This window comes from Scyliorhinus torazame, chromosome 1, assembly GCF_047496885.1.
Source record: "Scyliorhinus torazame isolate Kashiwa2021f chromosome 1, sScyTor2.1, whole genome shotgun sequence".
Classification (NCBI taxonomy): Eukaryota; Metazoa; Chordata; class Chondrichthyes; order Carcharhiniformes; family Scyliorhinidae; genus Scyliorhinus; species Scyliorhinus torazame.
Genome location: NC_092707.1, coordinates 262,104,557 through 262,123,397, shown reverse-complemented (window position 1 = coordinate 262,123,397; position 18,841 = coordinate 262,104,557). Strand labels below are relative to the sequence as shown.

Genomic DNA, 18,841 nt, shown 5'->3' with positions numbered 1-18,841 from the left:
CACAGAGTAGGAGAGCTAATTTAAATCTGGAGGGACTACGGTGAAGGAAATTGGGTCCAGCTGTCAATTGGAAGGATGAGTTTGGGTGGGATCACTGTACATCAGAGTAGACAGACCCAGTTCTCTCTCCTTGTGGGATGTGTAGATATAGGTTTCTGCATTCGATAATGAAGGTGGATGATAGGATGCCTGTGTGTGAGAGAAACATAATTGAAGTATTTTTTAGAAAGTGGATCCTCCCTTTCTCCACCCAACACTGATCCTGTCCCCAGAAATTCACCTAGCCTTCCACACACCCCTGTATTCACCCCCCCCCCCCCCCCCCCCCCCACCCCCCGCGGTTATGAGTTGAAGATTGAACCTACATGGTTTCCGAGTCATGTAACAACTAATGGGCTCAGTGACTATATTCATGGCACTTCCTAACTGTAAATGCAAGTTAATTTTTATTTCTAGGAAAGGAGCATGTGCTGATGGGAGGTGACTATTAAAAGAGGCGTAGGTGACAATCAGGTGATGGACTTACAGCTATTAGCTCATTAGTTCCGTATTGATAGCCGGATGAGTGTGAAAAAGTACACTCCGTGTAGACTTTTTTCCCCTCTGAAAACTGGTTCAATCCGTATTTAGACTAGTACTTTTGTAGTGCCTTTATGCAATAAAATGTCCCAAGCTGCTTCACAGAGGCAGTTTAAATGATATGGAGGCTGATGCCAGAAACTTGATCAAGAGGAATGTTTAAAGGAGGAAAGCAAGGTAGAGAGACTAGGAAATTTCAGAGCTGTGATGAATGTCAGAATTTCAAATATATTATAGTTATTTGGTGCAGTTTAGGGTTAAAAGCCTGGGCTAGTTGGGTTTTTAAGGTATCCTGGGTTGAAAGATTTTGGTAGCCACAAAGCATGAAAAGCTTGGGCCAATGGAATGCTGTTTGGGTTAAGTGGATTCCCTGTGAAGTTAATTAGATTACAGCTAGTAAAATGAGGAGCCAAGGCATCAGGCATTTTGCAGGAAAGAAGATTTTGTTGAGTGTTAGCTGGAGTTCATTTCGGTTTAGTTCAGTTAAAAGATATCTCTGTGACTAGATTAGCAGTTTCTTTCAAAGCAGTACAGAAGTGTGTGTTTAGGTGAGCAGCCACAGTTACTGGTGGGATTCTCTGACCCCCCGCCGGGTTGGAGAATCGCCCGGGGGGGGGGGGGGGGGGGGGGGGGGGGCGTGATTCCCGCCCCCGCCTGCTGCCAAATTCTCTGGCACCGGGGATTTGGCGGGGGCGGGAATCGCGCTGGTCGGGGGCCGCCCCCCCCCCCCCCCCGTCAATTCTCCGGCCCGCGATGGGCCGAGTGGCTGCCCGTTTTAGGCCAGTCCCGCTGGCGTAAAATACACCAGGTACTTACCGGCGGGACCTGGCTCCGCGGGGCAGGCCTCTGGGGTCCTTGGGGGGGGGGCGATGATCGGGGCCCACCGATCTGCGGGTGGGCCTGTGGGGGCACTCTATTCCTCCGCGTCAACCGGTGTAACGTTCCGCGATGGCCGGCGCGGAGATGAACCCAACCTGCGCATGCGCTGGGATGACGCCAGCACAGGCTGGCGCTCCCGCGCATGCGCCAACCCACGTCGGCTGGCGCAGTGCAAACCACTCCGGTGCCGGCCTAGCCCCTGAAGGTGCGGAGGATTCCGCACCTTCGGGGCGGCCCGACGCCGGATTGGTTCACGCCACACCTCGGCGCCTGAGTGGCCCGCCCCACCGGGTAGGGGAGAATCCCGCCCCACGTCTTTTCTTTAAAGCAGTGTCGAAAGATTTCCCTTTTATTACTCTATCCAGACATCTTTGCAAAGCATGCTAACTGTATTTTAACAGTGGATTAAGAGCTGATTTTTTTTTTTTGTTGGAGTGGGAATAAAGATATAATTAATGTATTGATTAGCATTGTTTAAGGGATAATTATAAGATATTTTAATACTGTTAGTAATAAAGTTTTAATATACCAGAACCCTATTTCTTTCTGAAAGTGCTTTTGGAGTGAGGTATCCTTTCCACAGTCTTACAAAATTAAAATAAAATATTGGGATTTCTATCCACTATCCTAGCCACTGTTGGTGTCTGGTCCAGGATTGTAATGGAGCTCGCAACCTCAGCGCCAAATGGTGGAATTATTGAAATCAGTGGAGTTAAGGAGAGTATAGATATGCTGTCAGAGTGGAGATTAGAGATGAGGGGTTGAGGCCATGGAGGTACTTTACCAAGCGATAAACATGCAAAATTATGTTCTTTGCAATGCTTGCATGAAAAGCCAGTGTTGCAAATCTCAGCTTCGCTGAAACAGCTCTTCCTCAACAGACAGCCGATACTCTGGCTCTCAGTTAAATATTTGTAGACAATGTAGGTCAACAAGAGCAGGTGTGGAAGGTGAAAGGGATTTGGTGCGAACACCTGCAGCGTAGCTTAGGTGACCTCAAGTTGATGGGAGGGTAGAATGGGTCTCTGGCCAGGACTGCAGTGGATTAATCAATTCTGGAAGTGACAAATATTAACAAGATAAAAATACTTTTGCAATTTAAGGTTTGAAGCAGCCTTAAATAAAACTTTGGACCAAAGGTTTTTTTTCAAATTAAGGGGCAATTTAGCATAGCCAATCCACCTACCCTGCATATTTTTTGGGTTGTGGGGGTGAGACCTATGCAGACATGGGGGATTGGACCAAATATAAAAGCAAATCTGAAACAAAAACAGAAAATACTGGACAATCACAGCAGGTCTGGCAGCTTCTGTAGAGCGAGCGAAGGGAGTTAGTCTGGATGACTCTGGACCAAACTGTTCAGAATTATTTCCCCTCAGTTTTCACATTTAAATCAAAAGTTGTTTTTTTAAATCCAAGAAATAAAATTTAACATTGGCCCATAACTATTTCCTGCCCATTTTGCAACTGAACCATGCGTGACACTAATTCAGGATTCTTTCATCACAAAAGGAACAATTCCAGGGCAAATTACAAGATCTCCACATTGAATCAGTGCAGGTTTTGTACACTTGTACCAAAAGGATTGTTTGAACTTAGTTTGACAGTTTATTACAGCACCATGTTAATATTACAATAAAACAGAACAAATATTAAACTTTTAAAGTAAGTAATTTGAATCAATTCAGGAGATTCTCTGACCATCAAAATGTTGGACTGCCAAGACTATAGAATTTTCTTATCTTCCCTTCCCATTCTTCCTCACAAACCGCAGATGTATCAGCTGATAGTTGGACTAACACAGCAAATGAAAATAATTGCTGTTTTATGTGATACAGATTTCTGCTCTAGTTAATAGCATTTAAAAAAACTCCATAAAGATACTACAGGCCTTGAGTTTAAAGTGCCAACATTATCAGTATAAATTCATTAGATAATACTTTTCCCAGTGATTAAATGCAATGGTGTTCTTCACCGCACTTGTAAGCAACGTCAGTGTTGCAAATTTAACTCCACTCTCAGCTTCCCTGAAACATTGTCGTCTTCCTCAACAGAAAGCCTCGACACTTCTGCCTGCAATTGTTTAACCAAACAGAAACAGACTCAAAGAGTCAACATACAAACATATCACAAAAGTGATTTGAAAAAATTAAATTTTACACAAAACATTTATGATGTAAATACAAAATCTCTTTGCAAACATACAGAATGCAGTTCCAAAGGCTATTATTATCTACCAGGGGGAGAAAAATGCTAAACAAACATTATGATAAAGCTGTGGCTCTTGGGACTATAAACCAAATGTGGGATACTAGGCCTCAAATTTCTCTTTAAAATATAAATTCGACGTTTACCTGCAGTACTGAAATACTGAGGAATACGCTGTCCTTTAATAAAATATTCAAACTTTCCTTGCAATTCTCAGCATTCTCATATTAAAACAGCAAAAGTAATAGTTTTCTCTTGCATTACAAATTGCCCAAGAGCCACAGCTTAAGGTTATTCAATATCTTCAGGCCTGACTGGGTGAGGAAGGGGTATTACTGATTTCTTCTCTGTATCTCTTGATAAGGCTTTTCTCATATCTGTTATAGAAAAGAAAAAAGTGGTTACAAAAAAATGACTTAATGGAAGCTGCTTAACACAATTCGTTAAAAATGCAATTCATAAAAATATTTTCTCAATTACAAATTATAGTAAAAGCTCTGCCACTGGCTATCACTTGCGGAGGGAATGTCATCACTGGTAACTTCCAACGATCTTTCACACTTGTAACTGAGTGAGACAAGTACCCACTATTAAAATAAAAAGGAACCTCACAAAAATGAATAGCTTCATAAATGAACTCTGATAAATCCAGATATTTTCATAGCCCATTTAAAATAATCAATGCAATGCCCACATGTATTATCCGTACCGTAATCATCACTGTGTGACCACTGTTTTATTTTCAATATATTCCACAGAAATTCACAATCATACCGTAAGCATCTTCATCAGGTTCTCCATTGCTAGCTGAGTAGTATTCTATCACAGTTCGGTAGACACTGTAGCCAAGCTGTTTGTACATGTTCACTGCTACTTGATTGGATACTCGTACAAATAGATCAACAAAGAATCCACCCTTTCTATAGTAAAAGACAAAGTATTCATCAGTTCCTGACAATTTTAATGTATATTTTCTATCTGGTATATATTAATTGTTAAAATAGATACACCAACCTTTCAGATATTTCCTCCAGCAGTTCCATTAATTTAGCTGCCAACCCCAAGCGTCTAAATTCTGGAGCTACAGATAAAGCCGTTACGTGTCCATGCCATTCCTCTCTTGCCACTGATCCTTCAGCTTTCCCCATAACTTAAAAGGAACCAATCAAAAAAGCTTTTTACTCATTAAACATTACACACAAGTTTCACACCAAACTTCTCATTGCATTTTATAAGTGGTTGTAACCTCTGATCATGTTTCCCGATTTTCATTTATCCAAATTCTCCATTTTGAAAATCCAAGTGGAGTTCCAATAGCTTAGTGCACCCAGTGACTGTTTGTAAGATATTTGTGTGCAAAGCAGCTGCTGTGTTTACCTAATGACAGTAACAACACTTTGAAGTGTGTATAAGCTCTTCGAGAAAGGTGATAAGGTACTCGCAGTGAAAATGGTGTGTTTTAGAAGGTACTCACACTGAAAATGGTGTGTTTTAGAGAGAGGCCGAAAAACACCATGGTTACATTATCCACCTACACTGCTCTCAAACTAAGGAAAGCAGAATTTAAAAATCTTAATTGGCTGCACATGGTTCATCTGCCTCACTGCCGGAAAATGTTTAGCATTAAAAATTCAAGAAAATTATAAATACTGTTTAGGTAGCAGCCTCAAAACCTTTTAAAACTTTCTGTTTCAAGTTTTAAAATATCAAAAAGGATAGTATAAGTACATAAAAGGGTAGAGAGTCGCTAAAGTGAATGTTGGTCCCTTGGAAGATGAAACCAGAGAGTTAATCGTGGGGAACACAGAAATGGCTAAGATGCTAAATCAATACTTTTCCACAGTAGAGGACACTAGTACCATTCCTATACGAATAGGCAATTCAAAGATAATAGAAAGGGAGGAACTTAGAAAAATCAACATCAATAGGGAAATAGAACTCAACAAATTATTGGGATTGAGGACTGACAAGTCCCCCGGGGCCTGATGGCCTACATCCTAGAGTGTTAAAGGAAGTGGGGATAGTGGATCCATTGGTTATGATATTCCAAAATTCCCTGGACATGGGAAAGGTTCCACTGGATTGGAAGAATTCTGACGTAGCGCCCTTATTCAAATAGTGAGGGAGGCAGAATGTGGGAAATTATGTTAGTTAACATCTGTTGTTGGGAAATAGTTAGAATCAATTATCAAGGAAGTAATATCAGAACATTTGGGAAGCCAAAGCGCTATCCATCAGTCAGCATGGTTTTATGAAAAGCACATCATGTTTGACTAATTTGCTAGAGTTCTTCGGAGATGTAATGGATAATGAGGATCCTGTAGATATGGTATATCTGGACTTCTGGAAGGCGTTTGATAAGGTCTCGCACAGAAGGTTAATTCAAAAGGGATTAGGGGTAATTTATTAGTTTGGATAGATGACTGGTTGATGGACAGAAGACAAAGTCAGGGTAAATGGGTCTTTTTCTGGGTGGCAAGATGTAACTAGTGGGGTACCACGGTTCGGTCCTTGGGACCCAGCTATTTACAATCTATAGAAATGACTTGGATAGGTTCTATAGCCAAATTTGCAGACAACATAAAATTAGGTGGGACATAAGTTACAAAGAGGAAATAAGAACCTTACAAATGGATATAGATGGGTTTAGGAGAGTGGGCCAAAATGTGGCAAATGTGGAGTTTAATGTGAGGTCATGCATTTGGTTGGAAAAATGGAATGGCAACTTATTATCCAAATGGGGAGAGACTTCAAGGTGCTCCGTTACAGAGGGATCTGGGGTCCTCATTCATGGATCGCAGAAAACTAGTATGCAGGTACAGCAGATAATAAAGAAAATAAATGTAATGTTAAATTGTGGTATGGATTTGTTGTTAATAATAATCGTTATTAGTGTCACAAGTAGGTTTACATTAACACTGCAATGAAGTTATTGTGAAAATCTTCTAGTCGCCACACTCCGGCACCTGTTCGGGTACACAGGGATAATTCAGGATGTCCAATTCACCTAACAAGCACATCTTTCGGGACTTGTGGGAGGAAATCGGAGCACCTAGAAGAAACCCATGCAGACACGGGGAGAACATGCAGACTCCGCACAGACAATGACCCAAGCCGGAGATCGAACCCGGGTCCCTGGCATACAAGGCATTGGTGAGAGCACACCTGGAGTATTTTGCAGTTTTGGTCTCCTTATTTGAGGAAAGATGTAGTGGCATTGGGGGCAGCTCAGAGGAGGTTCACTAAGTTGATTCCAGAGATGAGGGGTTTGTCGTATGAAGAGAGATTGAACAGTTTAGACCTATACTCTCCAGAGTTTAGAGATCAAATTGAGAAATGCAAGATGATAAAAGGTATGGATGAAGTAGACGTGGAGCAGATGCTTCCTCTTGTGGGGCATTCTAAAATGAGAGGTCATAGTCTTAGGATAAGATGTAGCAAATTTAAAACAGATTTGAGGAGAAACTACTTCTCTCAAAGAGTTGTGAACCTGGAATTCGCTACTCCAGAGTGCGGTGGATGCTGGGAGTGAGGATATTTGAGGAATAAAACAGATTTTTAAATTGGTAATGGGTTGAAGGGTTATGCAGAACAGGCAGGATGGTGGCGTTAAGGCCAGGATGAGATCAGCCATGAATGAATGGCGGAGCAGACTCGATGGGCCAAATGGCCTAATTCCACTCCTATGTCTTATGAACTTATGAAAAAGTTGAATCAATGCTGCCAATATGTGCCACTTGATGTGCTCGGTGGATTCGCGAGTGACAAACATCTAATTTTGCAGGAAATAAGCATGTTGAGGGGTGGCACAATGAAAATTTCATTGCATCAACAATATACACATCGTAACTAAATAATATTGTATAAATATTATACAATAAATTTGTTCTAAGGTTTTCAGCTTTTGTGCTGCACACAATATGAATTTATTTAGGCCAGTTCCCAATTCTTTTTTGGAAACATTAATACATTTAAAATATTTTATCTGCAGTCTTGGGACTTGTGATCTCTGGTACGACAACCATCAGTTGATGCAGGTGTTATTTGAATTGTTAAGTTGAGGAACCCACATTTTTAAAGAGAAACAATGTCTCCAGACAAGAATACAGAGCAAACTTTGGAAACACCGATTAATTTACTTTGAATCAAATTATTAATTAAAATAGTGAGTCACCTACGGATGAAGTTACCTGCCTTTTGAACCAGGCTGCGATGTTACATTACTTTCTGATGTCTAATATATACATGTGGAACTTTTCATTCTATCTTCCTTTGATCCACTTACACTAAAATGTTTCCATTCAAACATCACTTACTATATATTTTAATGAAATGCAACCCAAAATTCTTACGCCACCAGAATGAGAAGTAATATGGAAGCCTTTTGAAATTGGTAATGGGTTGAGGGGTTATGGAGAACAGGCAAGATGGTGGCGTTAAGGCCAGGATGAGATCAGCCATGAATGAATGGTGGAGCAGACTCGATGGGCCAAATGGCCTAATTCCACTCCTATGCCTTATGAACAAGTTGAATTAATGCTGCCAATATGTGCCACTTGATGTGATCGGTGGATTTGCGGGTCAGAAACAGCTAATTTTGCAGGGAATAAGCATGTCAAGTGGAAAGCATCAATTTTAATTTTGGCATTTCCAGTTTGGATTAAATGATGAAAATAAGTATTTCTATGAACTTAGATAGCTAAGGAATGCTTTGCATCAAGCAGAAGTTGATCATGTTAAGGAGATTAAACTGTTAGCGAATCTCGTATGGCACAGAATGCGGGAAGCATGACAGGAAAAGACTTGGCTTCCCTTCTTAACGTGCCATGCCAAATACAAAACATATATGTTATGGGAATTATACCATGTAACGCAGACTTTATTTGTTTTTTTAGATTAAGACGCAGGTCTTCTAGGCCTAGAGTCTAATGACTCTTAAGTAATCACTGGATGACGTCAAGTGCTTAATGGCTGTTCATATTGCAGATCATGATGTGTTTGTCTTTTGAGAAGCGGACTGTTACAGCCAATTAAAAACCTCTAGATTCCCACTCTTGTCATACTGGGGCGCTTTTCAGACACTAAAAATGACTATCATCGCTTTCACCTGTCCCTGAAATAAGAGACTTCTTTCGTGCCGGAGAGGTACACTGAGCAATGTACACTTTTGTATAACTAGCAAATTTCTGCTGACACCTCTCATGATAATTTCTCAGGATTTTACAAAGTAAAGAACATTGTCCACTGTAAAGTTTAGTATCTGTCCAGTTAAGGATACAAAGACTGACTGCAGATAAATAACAGAATCCATACAGTGCAGAAGGAGATCATTCGACCCATTAAGCCTTCACCCACCCACCGAAAGAGCACCCTGTATAGGCCCACTCCCCGGTCCTATCCCCATCACCCCACCTAACCTTTAGACACTAAGGAGCAATTTAACATGGCCAATCTACCTAACCTGCACATCTTTGGACACTAAGGGGCAATTTTAGCATGACCAATCCACTTAACCTGCATATCTTTGGGCTGCGGGAGGAAACCTGAGTACCCGGAGGAAACACATGCAGACATGGGGAGAAAGTGTAACTCCCCACATAGTCACCTAAGTTTGGAATCGAACCAGAGTCCCTGGCGCTGTGCAGCAGCAGGGCTAATCACTGTGCCAACATGCCGCAGTCAGTAAAGAAACAGCATTCTCACTCCAGTAATTGTGTTCTAGGAGGATTTCTCATTTCTTTGCACATTCATTTTTGAAGAAATGTAATGGGGTCAAAATGAGTGCTTAAATGTATTTTTTTTTAAACAAAATAGATTTGGCATTTCTAAATAGAAATACAAATGAATCAACGGTGAAAAACAAAATATGGAAACACAATACATGCCAACACAAATTTTCATTACAATAACTTGCATTTAAATAGCACCTTTAACGTAGCAAAATGTCTCCAGGTGCTTCACAGGAATATTATCAAACAAAATTTGACATCAAGCCATAAAGGAGGTATTTGAACAGATGACCAAAAGGTTGGTCAAAGTGGTAGGTTTTAAGGAGCATCTTAAAAAGAGAGAGATGGACGGAATTCCAGAGTGTAGGGCCTCAGCAACTGAAGGTATAGCCAGCAACGATAGAGATATTGAAAATCAGGAATGTGCAAGAGTCCAGGATTGGAAGAATATAGATATCTCATAGGTTTGTAGGACTGGAGAAGATTACACAAATAAGGAAGACTGTAGAGGGTTGTTTTTAAATTTAGAGTACCCAATTCATTTTTTCCAATTAAGAGGCAATTTAGTGTGGCCAATCCACCTAGCCTGCACATCTTTGGGTTGTGGGGGTGAAACCCACGCAAATACGGGGAGGATGTGCAAAGTCCACATGGACAATAACCCAGAGCAGGGATAGAACCTGGGACTCGGCGCCATGAGGCTGCATTGCTAACCACTGCGCCACCGTGCTGCCTCTGTCAAGGACAAGTATTTTACAACTGAACCAATTCTTGACTGAAAACCAATGTCGGTTAGCAAGCACAGCGTGATGGGGGAATGGGACCTGGTACAAGTTAGAAGTTATAGGTAGGATAGTTTTGGACAATCTTAAGTTGATGAAAGGTGAAAGATGGAAATCCAGACTGGAGTGTATTGGATTAGTCAATGTTCGAAGTAATAAGGGCACGAGTGAGGGTTCCAGCAGCAGATGAGCTGAGAAGTCAGGCGATCGATGTTGCAGAGATGGAAATAGGTGGCGGTCTTAGTGATGATATAGATATATGGTCAGAAACTCATCTCTGGGTCAAAACCGACACCAAGGGTGTGCGTAGCCTCAAATAAAAACCGAAAATTCTATAAATACTTAGCAGGTCAATAAGCACAAGATATAACTAATTAAACTACCCAAAATGTACATCTGACTCGTAAAAAGCAAGTTATTTTGTCTGAATCTGTAGATAATAGTGAGCATGACGTTGGATCCTTACTGTATCCCATTAGCTCTCCTCCAGGAGCCTCCGCAACAATGAAATACTCTGGCCAATGAGCTAGATATTGCAGGTAGAAGGGAATCCCATACTATCCATTACTTAAGAAAAATAACAAAAGTAATCTGCACAATTTACAATAAATCAACCAATCTAAAACAGACATTCTATAAAAGCCACTTCTATTTGCTTACAGTCCTTGACATGTGATAGGAAGCTAGTCAAATGTAATCTTCCTGTCCAAATAATTTTCTTTCATTTCTGATTTCTAATATAAATCCTACTTTATCCTGCCTTAGTTCAACACGTTTCCCAGCTCCACAACCGACTTTCAGCTGAATTTACAGCTTCTAAAAAGATTACTGGCAGCAATGCTGACAGGTGTTTGGGCTTGCAAGGGTTTGCAATCTAAACTAAAGTAGCTCACACCACTTCAAATGATCTGCTGATAATAATCAATGCCGAGTTTAATGTAAGCTTTGTGCTTACCTAGAACAGATAGCCTCAATAAATCTACCAGTCCCTGACTCCAAATGGCCGGATCAACCAAACAAAGAATTGCAATTCCATGCACGTAAGATAACGAGTTAGGGTTTGACTGTTGTACTTTTCTAAATTATGGGTGTTCTAGCAATCATGTAAACGCACAACATCAAATGAATTAAAACTTTCTACTGCAGCTCATTCTAAAAGGGGTAATAGGAGCTATAATGAGAAGGTGGCATATTCAACTCAGGATTCTCCCAAGATAAATCCAACAGTGAAAGCACTACCTGATAGAATAGCTGCATGTAATAAATAACCCTACTTTCCAAGGTTTTAAACATCAACTGAAGATCAGCTAACAGCTAGAAGTAATCACGAGGACTAAAATATATCACGTCCATAACGCTTATGACAAGAAACCAGGGATAAACTAAAAGCATAATTTTGTTCCTACATATCTCCAATCTGAATCATGATTTATTCAAATTAAGGGCTAGTCTATCCTGCTGGATGTTATATTAAAACAAGATTCCCCACTGGAAGCCAATATGAAAATGGACGATAACAAGGATACAGTTTCTGTAAGGGGATCCAGATTTCTGCAAAGGAAAAAAAGAGAAATAAATTAGAAGAGGTTCAGTCTCCTGTTTAAATTATTAATCGGCAATAGCTACACAGCACTGGGGTTCCTTTGGAAAACCTTCAAGCAAAGCCATGCATCACTTTCACCACACTGGCATCAGGGCCAAGCAGTACAAATCGAAGTCATATATATCACTGCAACACATACTTTGCAAAACCTTTTTGCCAACAACTCTTCCAAGACAATTCACCTTAATAAGATAAAAACTATGTGAATGTCATACAATAGTGGAATGCATTCAGTAATAATACCGAGTCATGTGTAAGACAAGGTATTGGACAGGGTTTACAAGTGGCTTCCAACTGGGATTTACAACATCAATTTGAAACAGTTTGATTTCCTTCAATCAGCAATAGGAGAAGCCAGCACTGCCGACTATGAACACTGTTATCAGAGCATAATTTCACACATTAGACCCTTCCAAAGCAAAACTTGCCATTGCATTCTGCACGTATTTATTTTCCAGAGGAAGAATTCCCGTACCAGTCTCCCCGAACAGGTGCCGGAATGTGGCGACTAGGGGCTTACTTGTGACAATAAGCGATTTTCATTTTTTCATTTCATTTCCTGATTCATGCAAACTAATATCTCTTGCTGACTCCTTCCATATGCTAAGGTTCTGAAACAGAGTTCAGTCGTATGCTGCAACATAACTTTTGAGCAGTGACACACAGGATATATTTGTGGATAGATAGAATGGGAAGCTATGTCAGCAGTATGCAACTAATTCAATAGCCTGGCTGCTCCGCACAGACACATTCTATAAGTCAGCATTTAACGCAGTGAAAGAACTCTGTGCTTATTCCTGGTTATCATGTATTCAGGGAAATAAGTGCTGATATGTATGAATCGGTTAAGGGTGCTGCAGTTAAATATGTAACCTCTGCAGCACAAGAGCAGATTAATTTTACTGAGAAAGAATAGTTCCCAATGCAGGCTGTACAAATCACCCAATTGCCTCATCTGGGCAGAATCGTTTTGGTTTATAAATATGGATATATTTCTGTTCATTTCTCATTTATAAACTCACATGTTGTTGAATCTCTTAATTTAGTCCTGTCATGTTGTAGATCACTGTACGCTCTAATTCAATCACTGCAAAACCTCCCTGTTTGAATCCCTGCAATTCAACTACTATTTAAGTCACCATTCTGAGGCTACATAGGCCAAAGCAGTGAATGATATCCTCTGTGATTAGCATATTATGGCCCCTTGTCTTATTTTAGCTTTCCATTGCATTTAATACAAGTTTTCATGCTATTCTTCTCCACTGTCTCTCCTCTGTTGCTTATCTCTGTCTAACTAGCCTTGTGTTGTACATTTCCTATCCTTCTGGATTCCAACAAAAGCTTCTCCTACGCTGACAACCCGTCAGCCCAGAGCCTCTCGACAATCAATCCTCACCCCATCATTTAGCTCATGTTTTCACTTGGTGACATCATAGAACCCCTACAGTGCAGAAGGAGGCCATTCAGCCCATCGAGTCTGCACCAACCCTCTGAAGGAGCGCCTCACCCAGGCCACACCCCCAGCCTTTCTCCATTACCTATTTTGGACACTATGGGGCAATTTAGCAAGGCAAATCCACCTATCCTGCACATCTTTGGACTGTGGGAGGAAACCAGAGTACCCGGAGGAAACCTATGCCGACACGGGAAGAACGTGTAAACTCCACAATGCCACCCAAGGCCAAAATTGAATCCGGTCCCTGGTGCTGTGAGGCAGCAGTGCTAACCGCTGTGCTGCCCACATGCATAGGCCAACTTCCACTTGTAAGCTGATCACACCCATCTCTCCCTCGCAACTTATCTCAGCCCTATCATCCCTGTGCTTTACACTGCCTCTGTGGACAGGAAGTCATAGATGAACCACAACTTCCTTCAACAAAACATCAAGAAGATCAAGACTATTGATCTCAGTGCCTTCCACAAACTCTGCCCTGTTGGCCATTGATTCCCCTCTCCTCCCTGCTCTCTCACTCAAGGTGAACAGTACTGTGTGCAACCTTGATGTTCTGTATAATCCCAAGCTGAGTTTGAAACTTCAGGTCTGCTCAGTCACCAAGACATCTCTGCAAGTTGCCAACCTTCATTCTTACCTCAGCAGGCTCTGTGGTCAAACCTTTATCTATGTTTTTCTCATATCAATAATTAGCATTGCTAACATTGAATATCTGGGGACAGTGGAGGCGACAGAGAGGGGTGCGGGGAGCCCTGGTGGGGTCCCCAATCAGGAACAACCATAGGTTCGCCCCAGGAAGAATGGATGGAGGATTTCAGAGCTGGTTCCAGTTGGGAATTAGGAGGGTGGGAGATTTATTTATAGATGGGACTTTTGCGAGCTTGGGAGCATTGGAGGAAAAGTATAAGTTGCCCCGGGGAAATTTCTTGAGATATATGCAGGTGAGGGCATTTACTAGACAACAGGTGAGGGAATTTCCGTTGCTCCCGACACAGGGGATACAGGACAGGGTGCTTTCAGGGGTGTGGGTCGGAGAGGGCAAGGTGTCAGAGATTTACCGAGAGATGAGGGAAGAGGGGGAGGAGTCGGTGGGCGAACTAAAAGGAAAGTGGGAAGAAGAACTAGGGGAGGAGATAGAGGAGGGTATGTGGGCTGATGCCCTAAGCAGGGTAAATTCCTCTTCCTCATGCGCCAGGCTTAGCCTGATTCAATTTAAGGTGCTACATAGAGCACACATAACGGGAGCAAGATTGAGCAGGTTCTTTGGAGTGGAGGACAAATGTGGGAGGTGTGGTGGGAGCCCGGCAAACCACGCACATATGTTTTGGGCATGCCCGGCACTGGAAGGGTATTGGAAGGGAGTGACGGGAGTGATTTCGCGGGTGGTGAAGGCCCGGGTCAAACCAGGCTGGGGGTTAGCTCTATTTGGAGTTGCGGAAGAGCCGGGAGTGCAGGAGGCGAAAGAGGCCGACGTTGTGGCCTTTGCATCCCTAGTAGCCCGGCGCAGGATCCTACTCATGTGGAAGGAGGCGAAACCCCCCGGACTGGAGGCCTGGGTAAATGATATGGCGGGGTTCATTAAACTGGAGCAGATAAAGTTTGCCCTGAGAGGATCGGCTCAAGGGTTCACCAGGCGGTGGCAGCCATTTCTCGACTACCGAGGGGAACGTTAGAGGGAAGACAGATGACCAGCAGCAGCAACCCAGGGGGAGGGGGGGGGGGGGGGGGGGGGAGGTTAGTTTAGGTCAAAGATAAAGGGGTTTTGTTACTTGTGTATTGTTTAAAATTTCTGTATTGTTATTGTTGCGTTTGCTTTGTAAGAGGGGAAAAATTGTTGTTTGGGAAAAAATTTTCAATAAAACATTTATAAAAAATAAATAAATAAAAAATAATTAGCATTGCTGTCCTTCCTTCGTCTACTGTTACTGCTACTAAATCCTATATTACAAGCACCCTGTTTTACTACCACCCCATGAATGACTAATATCTGGTTAGCACTGCTGCCTCACAGCGTCATGGAACCGGGTTTGATTCCAGCCATGGGTGACACTTTCTCTCTATGTCTGCGTCGGTTTCCTCCCACAGTCCAAAGATGTGCAGATTAAGGGTATTGCCCATGCTAAATTGTCACTAAGTGTAAAAGATGTGCAGGTGAGCTGAGGTTATGGGTTGTGGGGGTAGGGCTGGGGAGTGGCTTAGGTAAAGTACTCTTTGAGAGTCAGTGTAGATTCAATAGGTCGAATGGCCTCCTGCACTGTAGGAATTATATTATGTGGTGTAATTAATCACAGGATTCTATATGCAGAAGAGTCCCTTTGGTCTATCGCATCTGCACCGACACACGAAAGGCCCTGACCTGTACACCTAATCCCACTTGCCAGCACTTGGCCCATAGCCTTGAATGTTATGGCATGCAAAGTACTCATGCAGGTACTTTTTAAAGGATGTGAGGCCACCCGCCTCTACCACCCTCCCAGGCAGTGCATTCCAGACCGTACCACTCTCTGGGTAAAAATGTTTTTCCTCAAATCCACCCTAAATCCTCCATGCCTCACTTTGAATTTGTGTCCCCTTGTAACTGACCCTTCAACTAAGGAGAACAGCTGCACCCTAACCCCTGTCCATGCTCCTCATAATCTTGTACTACTCAATCAGGTCACCCCTCAGTCTTCTCTGCTCCAGAGAAAACAATCCAAGCCTATCCAACCTCTCTTTGTAACTTAAAACGTTCCATCCCTGGCTAATCACATCCTACCTATAATGTGGCAACCAGAATTGCGCTCCAGCTGTGGTCTCATTAAGTTTTTTTACAATTCCAAATGACCTCCCTGCTTTTGTAATCAATGCCTCGATTTATAAAAGTGTGTCCCATATGCCTTTTTCACCACCCTATTAACCTGCCCTTTCCAGTGTCAGTCCATTCATTGAATTCTTCCTTGTTAAATTACTCCTACCAAAGTCTATCACCTTTCACTTTACAAGGTAAAATTCCATCTGCCACCTTTCTGCCCATTTGACCATTCCATCTATATCTTCCTGTGACCCAAGACACTCAACCTCACTGTTAACCACCCGGCCAATCTTTGTGTCATCCGCAAACTTACTGATCATACCCCTCACATAGTAATCTATGTCATTTATAGAATAGGGGGCCCAGCATGGATCCCTGTGGTATGTCACTGGCTTCCAGACACTAAAGCAGTTATCTATGATCACCTGCTACTATAATCACCTGCTCCTAAGGATACCCATAAGAAAACAATCTTATGATATTATGAGTAACCGGGGGAAAAAAGTTAAGGTGATACAATAACTTTCAAAAGGGAATTGGATGGACAGCTAAGTATTTACAGGGAAATGGGGAAAGGGTAGGAGAGGATTGGCAACATCTGAGGGAAAGTCAGTATAGACAGGATGGGCCGAATGTCCCCTGCTGTGATTCTATTGTAGGCACTGAGTTTAATCACTCGCAACCTGTACATCACTGTTACCGGGCAGTTTTCACTGTATTACCTCGCTCCAGTTTACTCACATGTTGTTGAAGCGAAAAAGATCATCACAGCAGAATGCTCGTAACGTTGTCATTTCACCAACCAACCTTGCACCGGAAGCTAACCTTTCCGCCGGGCATCGGCGGAACTGACGAAGAACGCGCATAACCGCGAGCGCGTACTTCGCGCGCCAGTCAGGCGGCCTGGCCCCGCCTCCGACCTTAGCCACGCCCATCGCTGGCTCATTTCTCCCTCCCCATCATCGCGTCCCTCAGCCCTGTGCTCCTTCACGACCACCCTCATTCGCTCACCGGCCGTCGCCCCGCCCCTAAACTCGCCCCTCGCCCCGGCTTCCAACTGCCAACCCCCCACCCGTCTGTGGCCCCGCCTCCATACTCGGCCCGCCCATTCCCCCCCCCCCCCCCACAATCGCCCCGCCCCTCAATCGCGAACTGGGCGCCGCCCCGTCCATGGCCACGCCTCCGATCTCGGTCACGCCCCCTCCTCTGTCCTCAATTTTGAGCACAGTAAGAAGTTTCTTTCCTTTTGCACTTTTGCAACTTCGACATATTAATTCATTATGAAGGAGTTGCGAACAGCAGCGTGTTTTTTTTCTCTGCGTCTGTAACTGTCAACGCAAATGCAATAAGCAAGCGAGATAATTAGAAGCTGTTGGTATAAAGATTATCTGCTCAAAAAATGCAACTCTTTTGAAAACTGAATTCAGTTACAGGGAAACCTCTAAGATGCAACATGTTGAAGGCAACAAGAAGCAAAATTGTGCTGATGGAAGGTATGATGTGGAGTTGCCGGTGCTGTACAGGGGTGGGCACAGTAAGAAGGCTCACAACACCAGGTTAAAGTTCAACAGGACTATTTGAAATCACTTATTTCAAATAAACCTGTTGGACTTTAACATGGTGCTGTGAGCCTTCTTACTGATGGAAGGTGGCATTGAGACAATTAGCTATGTTTTCCTGTCCACAGATGTTGCCTGACCTGCTGAATATTTTCAGCCTTTTTATATGTTAATGGGTTGGAAGTCATACAGACAGCTCGACAAAGGATTGGTTAGATCAGTGTTTTTCAAACTTTTTTGCCCGGGACCCATTTTTACCAACCAGCCATCCTTCAGGGCACATACCGGCCGACCTTCGTGACACGCGCCGGCCGACACTCGTGACCCACGCCAGCCGACATTCGCGACCCACCATTTTCTCTTACCTTTAATGCGAGGTGAACCTGGTGTTATATCCTGTAGTCTAGAGTAGCGAAGAATGAGAAATGACCTAATTGAAACAGGCATTATTCTTCAAGGACTCTACAGAGCAGATGCAGAATGTAAGTTTTCCTCAGATGGGTGGTTTACAGCCTGGGGATGTAGTCTGCAAATTACAATGCGATGATTTTAGACATAGATGAGGAGGAATTACTTAACTCAAAGTATTGTGAATCTTTTTAATCTCAAATTCATTATTAAAGAGAGTTCTGCAGGCTCAGCCATCGAGTATATTCAAGACAGATGCAGGAAGACCAAATTGAATTTTTTTTTTTAAATTCTCCTGAGTCAGCGCTGGTCGCCGAGTACCAAACAGGTTTTGTGAAGGGTAGGCAGCTCTCCAGCAACATTAGGAGGCTATTGAATGTAGTTATGTCTCAGTCAGAGGGTGGGTCCTGGAGGCCATTGTATCCACGGACGCGGAGAAAGTCTTCGACCAGGTAGTGGAAGTACCTGTTTGAAATTCTGGGTAGTTTGTGGTGTAGGTGCATCTTTTGTAGGTGTCCCGGGTGGCAAGTGTGCATATAAACAAGACGAGTTCAAGGTACTTTGGGCTACATAGGGGAACGAGGAGGGGTGCCCGCTATCACCGTTGTTATTTGCGCTGGCGATTGAGCCATTGGCAATGGCCCTTCGGGGGTCAGCCGAGTGGCGAGGGATTGTGAGTGGGGGAGGAAGGGAGCACCGGGTATCGTATGCAAACAACCTGTTGTTGTTCGTGTCAGACCCACTGGAGAGAATGGACAGAATTATGGGTCTGTTGGAGAGGTTTGGGGCCTCCTCCGGATATAATCTGTATGTTGGGAAGAGCAAGGTGTTCCCGGTGAATGCAGCAGGG

General features: G+C 43.0%; 1 protein-coding gene across 1 annotated transcript; it reads right to left on the bottom strand.

Annotated features, from left to right (window-relative positions):
- Positions 1-3,043: 3,043 nt before the first annotated feature.
- Positions 3,044-16,901, bottom strand: naa20 (N-alpha-acetyltransferase 20, NatB catalytic subunit). The gene is made up of 6 exons (XM_072505596.1): positions 16,766-16,901; positions 11,704-11,728; positions 10,644-10,734; positions 4,681-4,816; positions 4,441-4,586; positions 3,044-4,043 (listed from the first exon to the last, which is right to left on the bottom strand). The coding sequence occupies exons 1-6, from the start codon at positions 16,888-16,890 to the stop codon at positions 3,958-3,960; spliced, it is 609 nt and encodes a 202-aa protein (XP_072361697.1). The 5' UTR covers positions 16,891-16,901; the 3' UTR covers positions 3,044-3,957.
- Between the last annotated feature and the right edge of the window lie 1,940 nt (positions 16,902-18,841).

What these genes read in the sequence shown, in the direction of transcription:
- naa20 (XM_072505596.1), bottom strand. Translation starts at nt 16,890, where the DNA reads ATGCGCGTTCTTCGTCAGTTCCGCCGATGCCCGGCGGAAAGGTTAGCT. An exon ending in TGGATCCCCTTACAGAAACT is followed by an intron (nt 10,735 to 11,703) that starts GTATCCTTGTTA and finishes AGTAATGGATAG; the next exon opens with TATGGGATTCCCTTCTACCT. An exon ending in ACCTGATGAAGATGCTTACG is followed by an intron (nt 4,044 to 4,440) that starts GTATGATTGTGA and finishes TTTCTATAACAG; the next exon opens with ATATGAGAAAAGCCTTATCA.